Genomic DNA, 15,695 nt, shown 5'->3' with positions numbered 1-15,695 from the left:
GCAACCCAAAGGGGCATGAACGCATATAGCGCTTCAAACTGGGCATATGTACCTGTAGTTTTGAAGTAGCTAGGTCAATCATAAGTTACGAAGACTCGTCATGTTGTCCTGACGATTGTTCGTGGCTCTATAGAGAGAGACTTCTATTAACACTTCACTGGTAAGTATTAAACGAGTGTTAATTTTCTCTAAACAGTAAAAGGGCGAGTATATTGAGTAATCAACTCAGGGTTAAGACCTTCAATGAATAGCTTAATTCAGTGTCGTATCAGTCGTATGAAACAAAACTCAACTATGAAATGGTTGTTTCGTTCATCAAGATGCCGTCTATTACGAAATTTGTCCGCTTAGCTAAAGTTGATTGTATTCCAATCCTTGTCAGTTGAGGTACAGTGTTTTTATTTTTCGGTTTTCCTTCGGGTCACTGTACACTTGTCAAAACATTTCCGTCTTTGCTTGTTTTTCGCTTCTTATTAGCTATTACTGAACAAAATATTACCGGGCAGGTCACTGTTAGGAGATAACTTTATGATTATCAGATAAGAACAAACCAAAACTTCCTACAAAGCGTCACGTTTGTGAAGACTCTGAAAAGATCACTTTTTGTAGTAGGTTAGGTTTCTGTAGTAAGATTGAAGTACTAGTAGTTCATCGATCATCATGTTCTCTGTCAGAGAAGGTCTAGATCGAATGAAGCTTCGGTCGTCATCAATTTAAAGCATAAATCTAGTACACTTGGACAAAAAAGCACTGTACAATGGCTTGGCCGGAATCATGGTTGGGCCTTGTAGCTTCACTGCTTCAAAATCAAAAGTTAGAACCATCTTGGAGTTAACTCATTCTGAAGGCGTGGTGGCCGAGCAGAGGGTTGACAACTGGCGACTCGACTTCGTAACTGTCGGCGGGACCGGGATTCAAACCTAGTCGTGTAGTTGTTTCACTTTGCTCTACTATCGTCACTTTCACCTAGATGCATAAATGAGTACTGGCAACATATTGCTGAAGGTAACGCTGCAATGGACTGGCACCCTGACTAGGGGGGGGGGGGGAAGTGCAATAGCCTGCATAGGCCCATGTTCAATGTCTTTACCTTTTACCTACAACTAGTTAACGGCTTATAACGTTTCACATTGATTGTGATGTAGAGGTTCTACTGTAAACACATCCCTGCTAGTCTACTGTATTGTCCTTAGAAACGGACGTCGCAGATTCGCGCCATCAACCAGAGCACTTCTTCCGTCACCTTACATCATCCTCGCGTCTTGAATTCGCTAAAGCAAATTTATATGGTAAAATTTTTTTGTTGCATTTCAACGTCGCTCACAAAGAAAGCTCCTCGTATGAAGACAAACCAGAAAACTGATTACACACAGATGGGATTGTCGTAGTTTTTTATTCCAAAGTCGCCGGTGGTGAACTAATTCATGTGGAAAAAACGAGTTGTAACAGACATGAATACGGGTGCGAATGTCGTCAGTCACTGTACTGTGATTTGGCAGCTGTCTCGAAGCTAGCCAAGTGAATTGAACTGAACAGAATTAGTCTGACATGGATAATCATTACGTCTCCGGAAGCACGTTCCTTCGTGATGAGAAAAAGTTTTAATGGTAAAATACAGCTTCTTGAACCAACGCCACTAGGACTGAACATAAGAATCTAAGGAATCGAAAGAAGTTAGTTACAAGTTACAAGAAGTCAGTGACAGTTTTCAGGTTAAACATTCACTGTTTTGGCGGACTTCTTCTCCACCAGCTGGAAGACCCCTCGCCAGGAGATGAACAGCGGGTCCTGAGTATTGTAAGCGATCAAATACCGTTTTATCGAGCACCAAAGCTTCGGGTATTTCGTTTTGTCTCAGCCGAGTTACTTCTCTTAATGATACTTTCTGGAGAATTATAGCCGAGTTTGTTTCTAACGAAGCACACAGGACATATATTTTCTGAGAAACAGGTAGGTACAGTGGCAATAGAAATGAAAAGGGTGTCAAAAGGATGTAAATGAAACAGACAATTTAAACACAAGTTAGATTGGCTTAAAAGGTGTTACAAGACAATGGTACCACAAGAGGCAATGGTACTTCAATCAGTAAAACTAGATTCAGCAGTTACGGAAATATTAAACCAATAACACTATTAAAATAATATTCCTTGTCAGCACAGTTCAAGGTAAGTTTTTTTCGTCTTTTTGATTTCGGATTTTCCTATCAAAAATAAGCTTATTTCATCTTACGGAGTAAAACTGCCAAGTGTTCATAAACTTAGGGCCCACTAAGCGAATCCATTCTCCTTCCCAGGACTTTCTCCCTTAAAAATGGGCAAAAAGGGAAAAAGCCTTGTGAACTAGGTTGAAGGGAATCTTAGGAAGATTGCTTTTTGGTCGCTTTATGAGAAAGTAATCGCTCATAGCTTGAAGTCACACATTCCACAAAAGATCGCGGCAAAAATTTGGTAGTTGATCGCTTGAGGGCTGCATGACCAGGAGCGTAGCGCCATGTACGCACACACGCCCGTGCGTAAAACTGATATCATTCTGGGAAAAATATTCTTTATGGTGCCTGTCAGTAAAAGCATTTTTATCACTAAATCGGGATGACTGGTAAATGTTTCGCATTATATTGTAACCTCCGTGTACTTTCCTGGTCAATGACCGTGAAAACGGATTCTGACCGGCATAATTAATTGGATAGTTGGTCGTCTATGAGGGATGGTCACTGAGAATAGTACAATCGGCGGTACACTCAACTCTGTCTTAAAGGATACCTCTATAAGACGGACACCTCTCTAAGACGGACCGTCCTGTTGCTAGTCCATGCCGATTTTCAGTCATTTTACTGTAACTATACTCTTTATAAGATGGGCAACTCTCTAAGACGGACAACGGACACTTTTGAAACCGTCAACAGACACTTGAGAAGTGCGTTATGCAGTGAAAAATATCTCAAAACGGAAATGTAAGCTCTCAACATGACAGTAAATTGCAAAATTCTTAATATTTTGCCGTCTTTCTCCAGTTTGCAGCGTGTAGGACTGTTGCACTTTTAGAACACAAAGCGGAGAACGTTTGGTTGTACACTTAAGAAAGAAAATGATTCCATTTTCCGTTACATTCTTCCCTTAGCTTTCTACTGGTGTCACGTTACCTTGACTCTCTATAAGCCGTTGCCTAGTCCCTAGGCCTCATTATTTCGCCCGGCCAAAGCGTTTCTAGTCACGTGGTCCAAGCGGAGCTATGACCGAGAGGGACTAGGCAATATAAGCCGGACACCTCTCTGAGACGGACAGTAGGGGGTCGGTCCCGAGTATAGTGTAGGAGCTGCTCGTAAGGTCTCCCTTAATTGGTCCGGTTCCGAAGTCGTCCATCTTAGAGAGAGTTAAACTGTACAACATTGCATGGAGGGGGTGGGAGAGTGAATGCTTCATTTTTCCCGTTTGACTTGGCAAAACCTCACAAAGGCCCTTTAATTTTGTCGCCAATTGTCTAGGTGGTAGCTCACGAGAGTTGGTCGGCATGTGTAGTTAGTCGATTGCACTTTGATTGAAATTTTGTTTATTTGCTGATGTCTCTGTTGTTTCGCTTTCTGCAGATTATGGAGTTCTCATTCACCTTATTACTAGCACCACCCGTTTAGAATGGCTTTTCACTGCTTTGTGCTGATAAGCAGATACCTTGGGCTCACACGAGCGCTGCTAAGATGGCGCTGGACTATAACAACTATGATTATATTATATACCTTCAACCTGCTTCATCCTTTATTTCAAGAGGAAATGTTAGCTTCCGTTGAAAGGTCAGTAACTTTCCGCAGGCTCTGAGCTGCAGAGCTTGATTCACAACCTTGAATTTTAATGAAAGCCACCTCGCACAACATAAAAAATGAAACCTCCGTGATACTTCGGGAAATAGAAAAAGGATTATACTGAAACCACTTTGTTTAGCAGCAAGCACATCTAGAACGTGATGACCAAAAGCATAAATTTAATCCTAAATCCTAATGACTTCACAATTCTTGAGAAAAAATAAAAAGTAAGCCAAGGCGGGTACCTCTAGCAATTTAAGGTAATTGTGTGCCATGAGAGTCCTAAAACTAAATAAAGTAGGCCTAAAACCTCGTTTGAAGGGACACTCGAGATCCCCAGGCGACTTCTTCGTGTTACTCTGTGCTTAACTATAACAAGCTATCTTTATGTGGTTAGCATTTTAACAGAAGTTTAGTACCTTCTATATTTACCCAACCTACGTGATCACTTATCACATTACCATTAATTCAGTATCAAAAAACTTGTGGTCTTGTGTAGAGATCTCAGAGAACAAGGACTACCCTCTAAAATTGGTATCAGCATAAATAAGAAGAGTAGGAGACCTTACGTGGTGCTAGAAACTGGGCCAGACTTACTGAGTAGGCACGTCATGGAAAACAATTCTCTCTCTCTTCATGGGTGGTGGATGTCACATGTGCAATGGGACGTCACTGAATACAAACAAAGTCCCGAAAGAAAAACCAGACAGGCAAGTAGCTATTATAATAGTTTGTGCTGCATGCGCTCTGAAAATAAAGAGAGGGGGAGGGAGAGGGGAGTCCACAGGTGTCTGTTACTAGCATCCCCTACAACGTTTGGTAATAAGTCCACGACTACCGTCACGAATATACACAAGTGTTAGTGATGGGGTGGTCAGTGTAGTGTGTAGGTTGAGCATTAGTGAATTGGTGTCGTCAATGTAGTCAATGTAGTCACAATGTTTTCAGTGTAGTCAGTGTAAACTGACTACACCAAATACACTAAATATGTTGACAGTTTCATTTGTTAACTTGGGCTTAATAGTGTATATTCGTGACGGTAATCATGGATCTATTTTCCAACTTTTTGGACCTGGAATGGATAGATGCGGATAAAAAATAACAATCTAAATAACCTCCGTAGTGATTTTCAGGGAACTACGACCCTCATCGCTAAAATCATTCGGGGACTGGCAGCTTTAATAAACGCGCCCTATTCAGCGTTAGGGATGTTGCTAGACTTTTGGGGTTATACACATTATCTCCCTTCCAGGGTACTCGGTCTACACGGAGCAAACATTTGTTGTAATGAAAAGCAGTAATATGCATGACGTTAACGTTGTCGAATAAATGAATTTCTCAGTTTTTCAGTGTGGCGTGTTCTCCTCAAAGAATGGTGGAGACATATCAGTATCTACCGGTAAGTCAGGTGACTAAAATCACGGAGCGGGAAACATTATTGTCATTCAAACAATCAGTACCTTGATAACAATCCAGCCTATTATTTTACTGCAATAGAGAGACTTACAGCCACGTTTACGGCAAATCCAAGTTGAGAAATTCTCAAAATAGAAAATGAGCAGATAAAAACAGCTCACTGAAACAATTCTTATGGATAAAACTGGCATTAATCTACTGGTTTCCGTGCAGTTATAATGAACAGTAAACGACATTTTTAAAAAAACCTTGGTCACGTGGTACAAATTCTCGTTTGCCGTAAACGTGATTCTAAATCTCTTCTTATGTCAGATGTTGGTCGGAACATGGAGAAAAATGAACGAGAGATAAGATGCTAATCTGCTAATATTTTTCAATCTACGGTAGACTAGTAGTCATGCAGCAGAATCAGAATCAGTGTAATATCCCAATTGCCTTCACGCATCCTAATACAGTCAACTCTCTCATAGCGACCACTTCTCGTAAGCGACCACTTTCAAAATAACCGTTTTGTTTCTCAGCCAAATACCGAATTCGAATTCGAATTTCTTAAACGACCCCGACCACATTTTAAGCCAGAAATTTAACTTGTCCTTTTGTTTTCTGTTTCCCGTAAGCGACCACCCGGCATGATCATCACGTATGATTGTAAGAAAACCATGCTCGAATGTCGCATTAGTTCAGTTCTATATAGCGTTGACCAGGCGTGCTGACAGATTACAGCAGTTACCTCACAAAATAAATGGTTGAAAGACGATCTGTAGGTAAACAGGTGGATTGTAACATTGATGCAGAATATTATGTACACGGGGTTATGTACAAAGTTTAAACAGTTCCAAGCCCTATTCGAAGTGAAACATTCTTGCCAGTTGTCTATTTGCCTAAGTTTTAGCTTGTAAGGTAATAACCTTATGTAATTACGTTAATCACTTCATTTTAAGCTTATATCTATGACTTTTCCTTCGACGACCACCTTCCGTAAGCGACCTCTTTGTCGTGTACCAAGGGTGGTCGCTTACGAGAGATGGATGGATCAGGTGGATTAGCGCCTGCGAGCATTTCGCGCAGAGTATATCCATGTGAGGGTCCATCAAGCCTCTAGAGGCGGCGGGGGGACCCCAATCTTGAAAATCGAAAATATTTCCATTTGGTTGGCGCTACTTGATTCTTTTAGGGGTATTTTTCGGTCTTTTACCTAGACCACGATTTTCAATTCTCGATTTTTTTTGCTTAACAGTTTAACAAGAATATACCAATTAAAGGATTCAAGTTTTATGTCAGCACAGCCTCGTGGAAGATGAAGCGCCCTCCTGCTTATTTATTAAGGGTGTGGTAAACAATCATTTTTGCTGTTCTTCGCGTTTTTTGTTTTAGCTTAAATAAAAAGTAATAAAATTAATACAACTTGTTTATCCCAGAATTCTTAGCTTAAAAAATGGAAACAGAAAGTTTCTTTTGGTTAGGAATCGGGTCTCCAGGGACTTTCGACAGGTCTGTCAATGACAAAACAATCATAAGGCTCAAAGAAGTAGCGGGAATTACAACTCAAATAGAGAGAGATTGAAATCGTAGAGCACCGTATCAGTTGCCACTAATGGTGGCTGAAAAGTTGGGTTCTTAAACATTTGATTTTTATCTATTCTTAACTCAAGTATTGTTTAATAGTTGTTCTCTTCACAGCATCTATTCTACAAAGAATATTACTGCGTGATCTCTTTACTGATACGATTTCTAATTTCGGTGCTGAGTCTAGTTTGCGCTGTCCCCCTCGACTTCCCTCCGGGAATGAAGGTGATTTGATTTAGGATAGGACTTCTAAATTGTGGGTGCAGAGTCTAGAATGGCGTTACACTGAATGTAGCTGAACATAGTCCGATAGGGGGTTCAGTTTCCATCTCTCAGAGGTACCCACATATTAAACCCCCTCCCCCTCGGCATCCCTCCGGGTATCGAGGTGACTCGACTTAGGGTAGGATTTTTAAGTTATGAGTGTAGAATGGCGTTACACTAAATACAGCCAAAAGAGGATAATACCCTGTCTTCATGCCTTGATGCAGGTGAACATTGACTCATAGCGTGTTCGATCTTTAATCTCCCAGTGGTGCATAGACTTCCACTCTTTCCCCCTCGGTTTCCCTCCTGGGATTGAGTGGACTCGATTTGGCCAACTAGTTACTAAGAATGCTTTTCTGTTCAGCTTTAGCCAGTGTACAGACGCCCCTCTCCCCTCAAGGAGGGCTAGTTCAGCTTACAACCTCGTCCCCAGGGCTTTTCAGTTAGAAAATGGCCTAGAGACGAGGTTGTTCAGCTTAGTAACGAATCAGAGGCCCGTTTCTCAAACGGCCCGATAACTTTTCGGTTCCGAAGGCAAATTTTGAAATCAAGTCCATTTGAATAGTAGCACAGTTCCTAGCTCACAAATCGGTCACTTTGCTTCGTTAACTGATAGTTTTATTATAACAATTTCAAAATTAATGAAACTTTGATATTGAATGCAAACACGGCAAACATAAAATAGCTTTTCGGGCCCTAAAAGTTATCGGACTTTCGAGAAACAGGACCCAGGTTTCTTGGCTGTTCATCATGAGATCAATTTATCATGTCACATATTAACACTAATGTTCTTTTGTCGTTTTCGCAGGCTTATGAACCCTTTTATGGTGCTCGCGTATTTGTAGTGTTCGCAAGTAGAAGAAGGAAACTTCTCAAGTACGATAAAAAAGAAGCAAAACAGAATCTTTTTGCTTTAAAATGTACTTTTTGTGCACATTTATAACTTGAATGAAAAGGATTATAGTAAAGGAGTTCTTTCTCTGATGTTTTTCAGGATAAACTTTTTACCAGATTTGGCTGGAAAAGTAATGAGCAAGAAAGCGGAATATGTAAGTATGGAAAACACTTTATATACATGAAAAAAATTCGGCCAAGGCAACAACACTATTTCAGTTTCAACGATCCTTAAGCCCCACCGCACGTATCGGGATATTTTTGAAAACGGAGATTATTTTTCTCTGAATTAGCCTTCCTTCCATGGGCACCAAACTGCGGGTTTCCTGTGGGTGGGGATCTTTGAAAACGCCTAATTATACGATCTTCAAAGAGCGCACGGGACGTTATCTTGTTTGAATCGCTTTAGCGTCCTCGTGCCGTGGATGGGTAAAAACGATGTAAATACGCTGCGTGTCGATACGTACACTTATGAAAATTGTAGAAGAGGCCTTAGTGACCTCCTTAGTTCCTGTGTTTGCATGTCAACCAGCAGAACCGAGACTCACAAGAATAGCGTCGAACGGCATTTGATGTAAAAAGTTTTGAATATTCTTCAACTAGCACCTTTTAGATTTAGAATTATATATAAACATACCCATAACTCGCGGTGTCGGGTATGAGGTTTGCAAATCAGTAGGGTTGGCATAAATGAGCTTTCTTGAGCGGCATGACCAAGGTTAGAAGTTACCCTAACCCTCCTAACAGTTGCAAAAAAAAAGAACGAAAGAAAGGCACTTTCTTGCGAGGAGTGATTTTCACGCGCGCTCGCGTTTCGCACGCTCTACTATCCCTGAGGAAAAATGGGGACTACTCGTAGGCTAGGGGACTGAGCTCGGATTTTGATAACAGAATAAAACACTGAACAGACTTTGCCCTCGTTATTCAAAAAGAGTATCAGGTGCATCAAGTATCCCTTTTTTTTTCAGATCTCACGTTACGGGGAACAGATTATTAGTGTTACAGTCATGTTGGGTTGTCTTGGATACGAAGGCTACGTCACTTTTACTGACCTTGCTGTAAAGCCCATATACGGTAAAAAGCCATGAAATGGCTTATCGATGTGCACGAACTGTCTATTTTGAAATAGCGTTATGTCCTTACAGTTTTGTGTATTGTTCTACAACCTCTTCCCCAGGGTCTTCACGTTTTTCATTATGGCGGTGTTATAGTGATATGCGCATCCCTACGTCGGTTTTGGGCATCCCGATTCCCAAAACCCTAGTGATATTGGCATCCCCCTCTCATATTACCTTGACGATTAGGGTTAGGGTTAGGGTTACAGAGGATGCCCATATCATCAGGGTTTTGGGAATGGGGATGCCTAAAACGCAGGGATGCCCATATTACCGTGACAGCGGCGAAGGGAGAGATCTTCTCTTTTAGAAAACAAAAGAACCCTGGGACGAGGATGCTTTGTTCTGTTCTTATGGTTTGTTTGAGAAAGTTGGTGCGTGCACTGATAAAAAAAAAAAAAAAACCTACTGAGTTCCCTACAGTCTGTTTTGGATAAGAGACTATGCCTTGCCTACGTTAAACATTGATCCTATCACGGCAGGCTGAATCAGACTATCAGTAGGTTAACCTCTAATCTAAATGCCCATCAAACTTAATAAGTATACATCATTGTTATCACTCTTAGAATGCTCCAAATTACAATCAATATTATTGATTGTAGTAATTATATTACATGTACCACAATTATCATCATCATTATTATTGACTATTATTATATAATTATGACAGTCTTAATATGAAACTAGTGTTAAGTTTCACCGATGTAGAGCGACTGTTCAAAACTACAAATGATCAATTGCTTTATCTTTCACCAAAAGCTTTCTATTTTTGTTTTATAAAATCAATTTTTTTATCCAGAAAAAATTAGAAGCCGGACCAATATCACACCAAACAGCTTACTAGCCCCATGCCAAGCATCGACAAAAAGACCACAGTTGAAATCAGGAGACTTTCTAACTGAAATATTGTACTCTGCCTCTTCACCCACCGTAAGTTGTAACAATTTTATACGTTTGTATTTCAAGATAACCTCACGGTTTTAGCTGAACGCTCCAAGATTCATCCGCCTTTGGATTTTGCTTGGATAAAGAGATTTGTGCTTCACGTGGTCGACTTTGTGCTGAAAGCTACAAAAGATTTGCAAAGCTCGCTAATTTTTTTTTTTTTGGGAGTGTCAACCGAATGAATTTTGCAACTTCCACCTTCCATGTTTATATTCATCATCATCATCATCATCATCATCATCATCATCATCATCATCATCATCATCATCATCATCATCATCATCATCATCGTCATCCTCATCCTCATCGTCATCGTCATCGTTATCGTCATCGTCATCAGCATCATCATCATCATCATTTTCATCATTATTATCATTATATTATTACTATTATATTTTCTATTTCTCTGTTTTGCTCTTACTTCTAGGATTCCGACGCCATCACTTTAGTGACACAGCTAACTTTTGACCGAATAACCATGTTGAAGAGGATTTTAAGATTTTGGAATGGTAATATGACATCTTAAATCATAAACTAATACTGTTGGCCAGAGGTCTTTTTGCCGGCTTATCAAGATCGACAGACGCCACAATATCTATTAAAAAATTCACTCAATTTTCACAGGACCTTTGTCCGTGGTAGTTTATGTTGTTTTAGACGACGATGATGAGTCCATCGACTTCAAAACGTAGGTAAAAGGTGTTAGTTATAACTGAAGTGTGTCGGATAGGTTTTTGAGACGGTTGTAGGTATATTAAATAATTTAAAATAATCATGTCATAGTTTTTCATCAACACTTTTTTTCCGATTTCTAAAACAAGCTTCAACTTATAGATGTACTGACAAACAATAATTGTAAAGAGTTAGGCAAGTTTTAGCCTGTGAGCAAGCCCTCCGTTTGTGGTTATTGTGAGAAGTCGCGCGCGTGTGACACATGAAAGAAGATGAGAGAGCGAGGGGCGCTTACTCGCGCATTGGAGATCTTCGCGACGAGCTCCGCTTGCCTTTGGAAATGGGAAGGTTGTTCGCAGGCTAAGTACTTCTTTAAAAAAATACTTCCCTAAAAATATTATAAACCTTAAAACGAAGGCATTTTGCCAGCACTAGCCTGTGTACAGCCCACCTCTCTCCTCAGAATAATATCGGAGCAGGGCCCTCTTTTTCTGAGGGGAGGGGGCGGCTGTACACAGGATAGCCAGTACTTACCATCAACCTTTAAACGAGTTCTTTTTAGGAGAGAGGTGTTGATGGGATTGCCACCGCATTTATTCACAAAGTATTCCACATTATCTGTAATCGTCATATATGGAAATAAGGTAAGTCAAGTGTGCTAAATGTGTAAAATACTTAACTTTATACTAATTGCGGTAAAATAATTTTTATCTAGACATCTTCTTTTTAAAAATTTGGCCAAAGTCGTGAAATTTCAGTATTTGAGTGTTTATTACTGAAAAGATTGCCTCTGTCGACTTTGGTTTTTCATCAGATTGGCCTACAATACCCAATCAATCGCCTCAGGAATATCGCAATCAGGTAAGTATTTGCTTAGGTACAGTATTATAGCATTTTACACCCCTCAAATTTTCAGACCAAACTGAATGCCCGATCTCAAATAATGAAGATCTCCCGACCAAGACAGGAGCAGCGATCATCAAAGAGACAATCCATGGGAGTAAGTGAGATGGCTAGGATCAAGAGGAGCAAGAGAGGTTTTTATTGTCTCTTGCTAGAACATGCCGCTGTCGCTTGATTCAAGCTTCACATTATGGCGACCTAAAGAAACTTGCCACCTGAGAGTCAAGAAAAGGCTGATTCACAAGGGACTGACTATTGAGGCAGTCCCCAGAGCAGCAGCAGTTATAGCAGGGTGTCGATACTTCTTAACGCCTTAAACGACAGTCGGCGCAGTATATAGCGGATTTAGTGAGTGAGGGAGTGAGTGAGTATAAGCGAGTGAGTATCATATATTTTACAAGGTTTGTTAGACTATTCTTGTCAATCATCTTTCAGGAACGCTAAAACGCAGTATATATTTCTCGTTGACGTGGATTTTGTTCCTTCACCCTATTTGGAAATCGTTGCACGGTAAGCAAGTGCATTGTAAAAGCTTTCACAAAACTATCTCACTTAAGCGTGTCCTGTTCACTACGCAAGGGAACATAAATATTTTTCCACTAACTGACTTTCTGAAACTCTTTTCAGAGATAATATCATTGAGTACAATAAAAAAAGAAATAATACAGATGACAAGGTGGCCTTTGTTGTTCCTGCATTTGATGGTGCAAGAAATCTGGTTGGTCAATTCAAACTGTATTCAATTAAGTAAACTTTAAACACACACACAAAAAAAACAGTTAACAAGGCAGCCCACTGATTGTAAAAATACTCTAACTAGCAGAGCTGCACTGTCATCATTCTATTTGTTCTTCGATTCAGTTCTGTCTTTCTTTAATCATGAGATTCTAAGAGTATTCCTTTACATAAACTACTTAGATATGCGACGCATAGCCCCTCACAGAAGTTTGGGAGTATCCCTGTGGAGAGACGACAAAGGGGGAACGACCTTTAGAATGCGATTTAACCGTCGTTTTGACAGTTTGCATTGCGCGTTGGAGCGCCGGGTTTTGACAACGGTTCTTGGCTGCTGACTGAGATTTTCGATGTTTCCTTACAGTGCCCAGGTCCCTGGATTTACGAAAACGAAATCCGTTGCCTCTGCAACTATGGTCTCTTTTTGATTAACTTGAGGAGGACAAATTTTCATAGTAAAAATCATGATATTAGGTTCTGTTTCCTAGCTGTAGATGTTAGACATGTAGGTTTATGTCGTAGGATTTAGTCAGCGTAGCCTGCGTAGCAAGCACTTCCGTGTGGTTTCGGAGCAAAGAACGTAACGAGGAACGAGAGTCAAAGACCACGCGAGCTAAGTAGGATGAAATAAAATTATTTTCACTCCACTCTCTTGCAGTTTACAAGAGAACTCCCGGAGACAAAAGAGAAGCTCGTCAAAATGGTAAAAAGAAAAAGGAAACTGTCTCCATTTAGTATCCTTTCCCATAATACTTTAATCTCTTAACCTTGCTGTTCTGAAAAAAAAAAATTTCACAGCACCCATACATAAAAAAGGTAGAGATGAAAATTAAGTCATTTTTCTAGAAGTTTTAAGTTTTATGATAGCGCGATTTGAAAGACCTTGAAATGGTTCCTGTCACTGTAATGGTGAAAATTACGATATTTGATTAAGCCAGCTGCATGCTGCTTTATATCCTCTGGACCCTCCTGGATACAAAAGTAGTCCGTATGAGCCTTGGAATCTTCTAAGTACTTAAACTACTATAATTTCATGGGGCCAAATCAGTGCAATTTAGGTAGTGTACATCTCAATCAGCCGTTAGGTTTTCAAAATAAGTCAAGTATTCTGAATAAGGTAATGAGATTTGGCCAAGCCTTTTTTAAAAATCGTTTCAAAGCTATAAGTGCAACCCAAACTAGAAGGTCTCTTTAATTACTGTCGATTATTTCCGATTTATTAGAAAGCCCCCATACCCATGATCTCCACTGTTATATTACAACCGTGACTCCTTGACCACCTCCCAGGGCAGATCGAGTCTCCATTATCTCATAGCTCTACAAACTACAGCAAGTGGTACAATGCCAACGAGTCGTATGAAGTCAGCGGCTACCAGGACAAATACGAACCTTATTTGATTCTTAGGTGCTGTTATATAGCTTAATATGCAACTGATTTTAAATACCAAAGTTAGTCTTTGATTAAGGAATAAAACTGAATGCCTTGTAGGAATTCCTTATGTTTCTGGTATCTGCTCGACCCTAATTGACGTTTTAAGTCAAGTTTCCCCTTCCATCCCCCAGGCCTTTCTTGTTATTACTACTAGTATTCATAAATGCAAAAGCTTTTACTGGACTTTACCCTACTTTGACCTTGTATTTAGCAGAGAATCTGCGTTTTATAAGTACATCATCAATTTTAATTAATTTTAGTTGGTATCAAAATACCATCTTAAAAAAAGACAGAGACATTTATCCCCTCATTGAGGGTCTGGATTGGAGCGTTTCTGTGGAACTTACAATCCTCCAGCGATTTACCTGGTGTAACACGTCTTCCACCAGTACTTTGTGCTAGCTATACGAGTATAACATTTCTTTAAGATTGCAACGTTAACAAAGCACTCGTTTATTTGCAGAATGACTCCTGAACTGCCACTCTATGACGAGAGATTTACGGGCTATGGCATGAATAAGATTTCACATATTATAGAGCTAATGATTTTGAGGTATATTCCCCTTTTTCGTTCCTTTTTTTTTTCTTTCTCAACTTTACATCACTGCTAAACATTCGGATTTTCTCAATTATTATCGCGCTTTCCGCACTGTTATGGCATTAGGCAAGATGTAAAATGGTGAAAGTAGGTTTTTAAAACGGTTTTTTTCTTAAGGCGATCTACCTAAACCGATAGTGAGATCTCAGGCATCTGCCATTGTTGTTTTCAACACCAACTTCGTCTATCGTAAACCTTCTACTACAACCTTACTTTTTCCATAAAGCTTCGTAATCGCTTTTAAAATCAGAATACTCCATAATGTGTGGAAAAATAAATTATAGATTTAAAGAGATATAACAACACAGTCACTTTTCACTAAATGATAATATTAAATTGACTTTTTTCTGAGTTTAAGTTTACTGTACCTTAATTCTTAGGTATAAATTTATCGTTTTGCCTGATGTGTGGATTGTCCATCGGTATCACAGATTGTCACCCTTGTCATTTGCTCACATGACGGTAAGTTATCTGGAAAATAAGTGTCTAATTCGTCATTCGTGACTTCACAGCACAAAAACCAACGGGGTAACCTAAAGGAGACCATTTTGCAAATCCGGCAAATGCCAGCACTATGGAGACCGGGCAACATTGCGGGCTTAAAAGACAGTGTTTAAAGTATTTCCATTGACTCAAGTAAAGTAAAGTAAGCGGCTTTGTAAATTAACTGGGCTATTTATAGTGCAATAAGTGAAGAGTTCAATTATCACATAGTTGATTGGTGAACCGATATACCGGAGTGATGACGTGCAAAAACCCTCTACTAATTTTAGTTTTTGTCACTATTATATTTGCAGGATCCTGATATTCGCTTCAAAAACAGACTGAAGCGTTTTGAATTTATCAACGATTTGTACACTAAATACAAGATAGGACAGTGCAATTCGTCAATGTCTATATCATCATCGTCATCATCATCATTAGATTCAAGAGCCTTTCCGCTTAGTGGAGAATAGTGCACGTACCCTGTGCGTAAAAGAGGCAGCTTGAAAACAAGCATTACCATACACTGATTTTTGTGAAAAACAACTTCTTAGCTCACTTAAGGCCACAAGATTGAGTTTATTGAGATTTACAACAGAAAGCTCTCACAAAAGGTTTATGAATATTTTACATCACTCAACGCATGCCTCTCCAGGGCATAATTATAATAGACGAGATGAGACGAGCATATGTTGAAGATGATCTTAAACCTCACTATTAAGACTGATTCAACAATTGAGGATAAGCCAAGAGGCCTCTCTTGTTTGAAGCTCTGAACCTTGAGTCGAAATTTATATATTAGAGCTAGGAGTCTAAATTTTCGTACGGTTAAGGCAGGGGCGGATCCAGGATTTTTCTTAGGAGGGGGTGCACACT

General features: G+C 39.7%; 1 protein-coding gene across 1 annotated transcript; it reads left to right on the top strand.

Moving 5' to 3' along the window:
- Positions 1-1,511: 1,511 nt before the first annotated feature.
- Positions 1,512-15,292, top strand: LOC140952265 (uncharacterized). Its single transcript, XM_073401697.1, has 20 exons — positions 1,512-1,797; positions 3,584-3,784; positions 4,293-4,503; positions 5,136-5,192; positions 6,447-6,536; positions 7,851-7,918; positions 8,037-8,091; positions 8,905-9,010; positions 9,851-9,981; positions 10,424-10,505; positions 10,621-10,684; positions 11,231-11,312; positions 11,483-11,529; positions 12,007-12,081; positions 12,199-12,289; positions 12,965-13,040; positions 13,594-13,711; positions 14,202-14,291; positions 14,717-14,798; positions 15,134-15,292. Exons 2-20 carry the CDS (start codon positions 3,630-3,632, stop codon positions 15,290-15,292), a joined length of 1,839 nt encoding a protein of 612 aa, XP_073257798.1. The 5' UTR covers positions 1,512-1,797; positions 3,584-3,629.
- Positions 15,293-15,695: the final 403 nt, after the last annotated feature.

This window comes from Porites lutea, chromosome 11, assembly GCF_958299795.1.
Source record: "Porites lutea chromosome 11, jaPorLute2.1, whole genome shotgun sequence".
Classification (NCBI taxonomy): domain Eukaryota; kingdom Metazoa; phylum Cnidaria; class Anthozoa; order Scleractinia; family Poritidae; genus Porites; species Porites lutea.
Note: the sequence above shows the minus strand (reverse complement) of the source record. Positions and strands in the feature narration are given on the sequence as shown.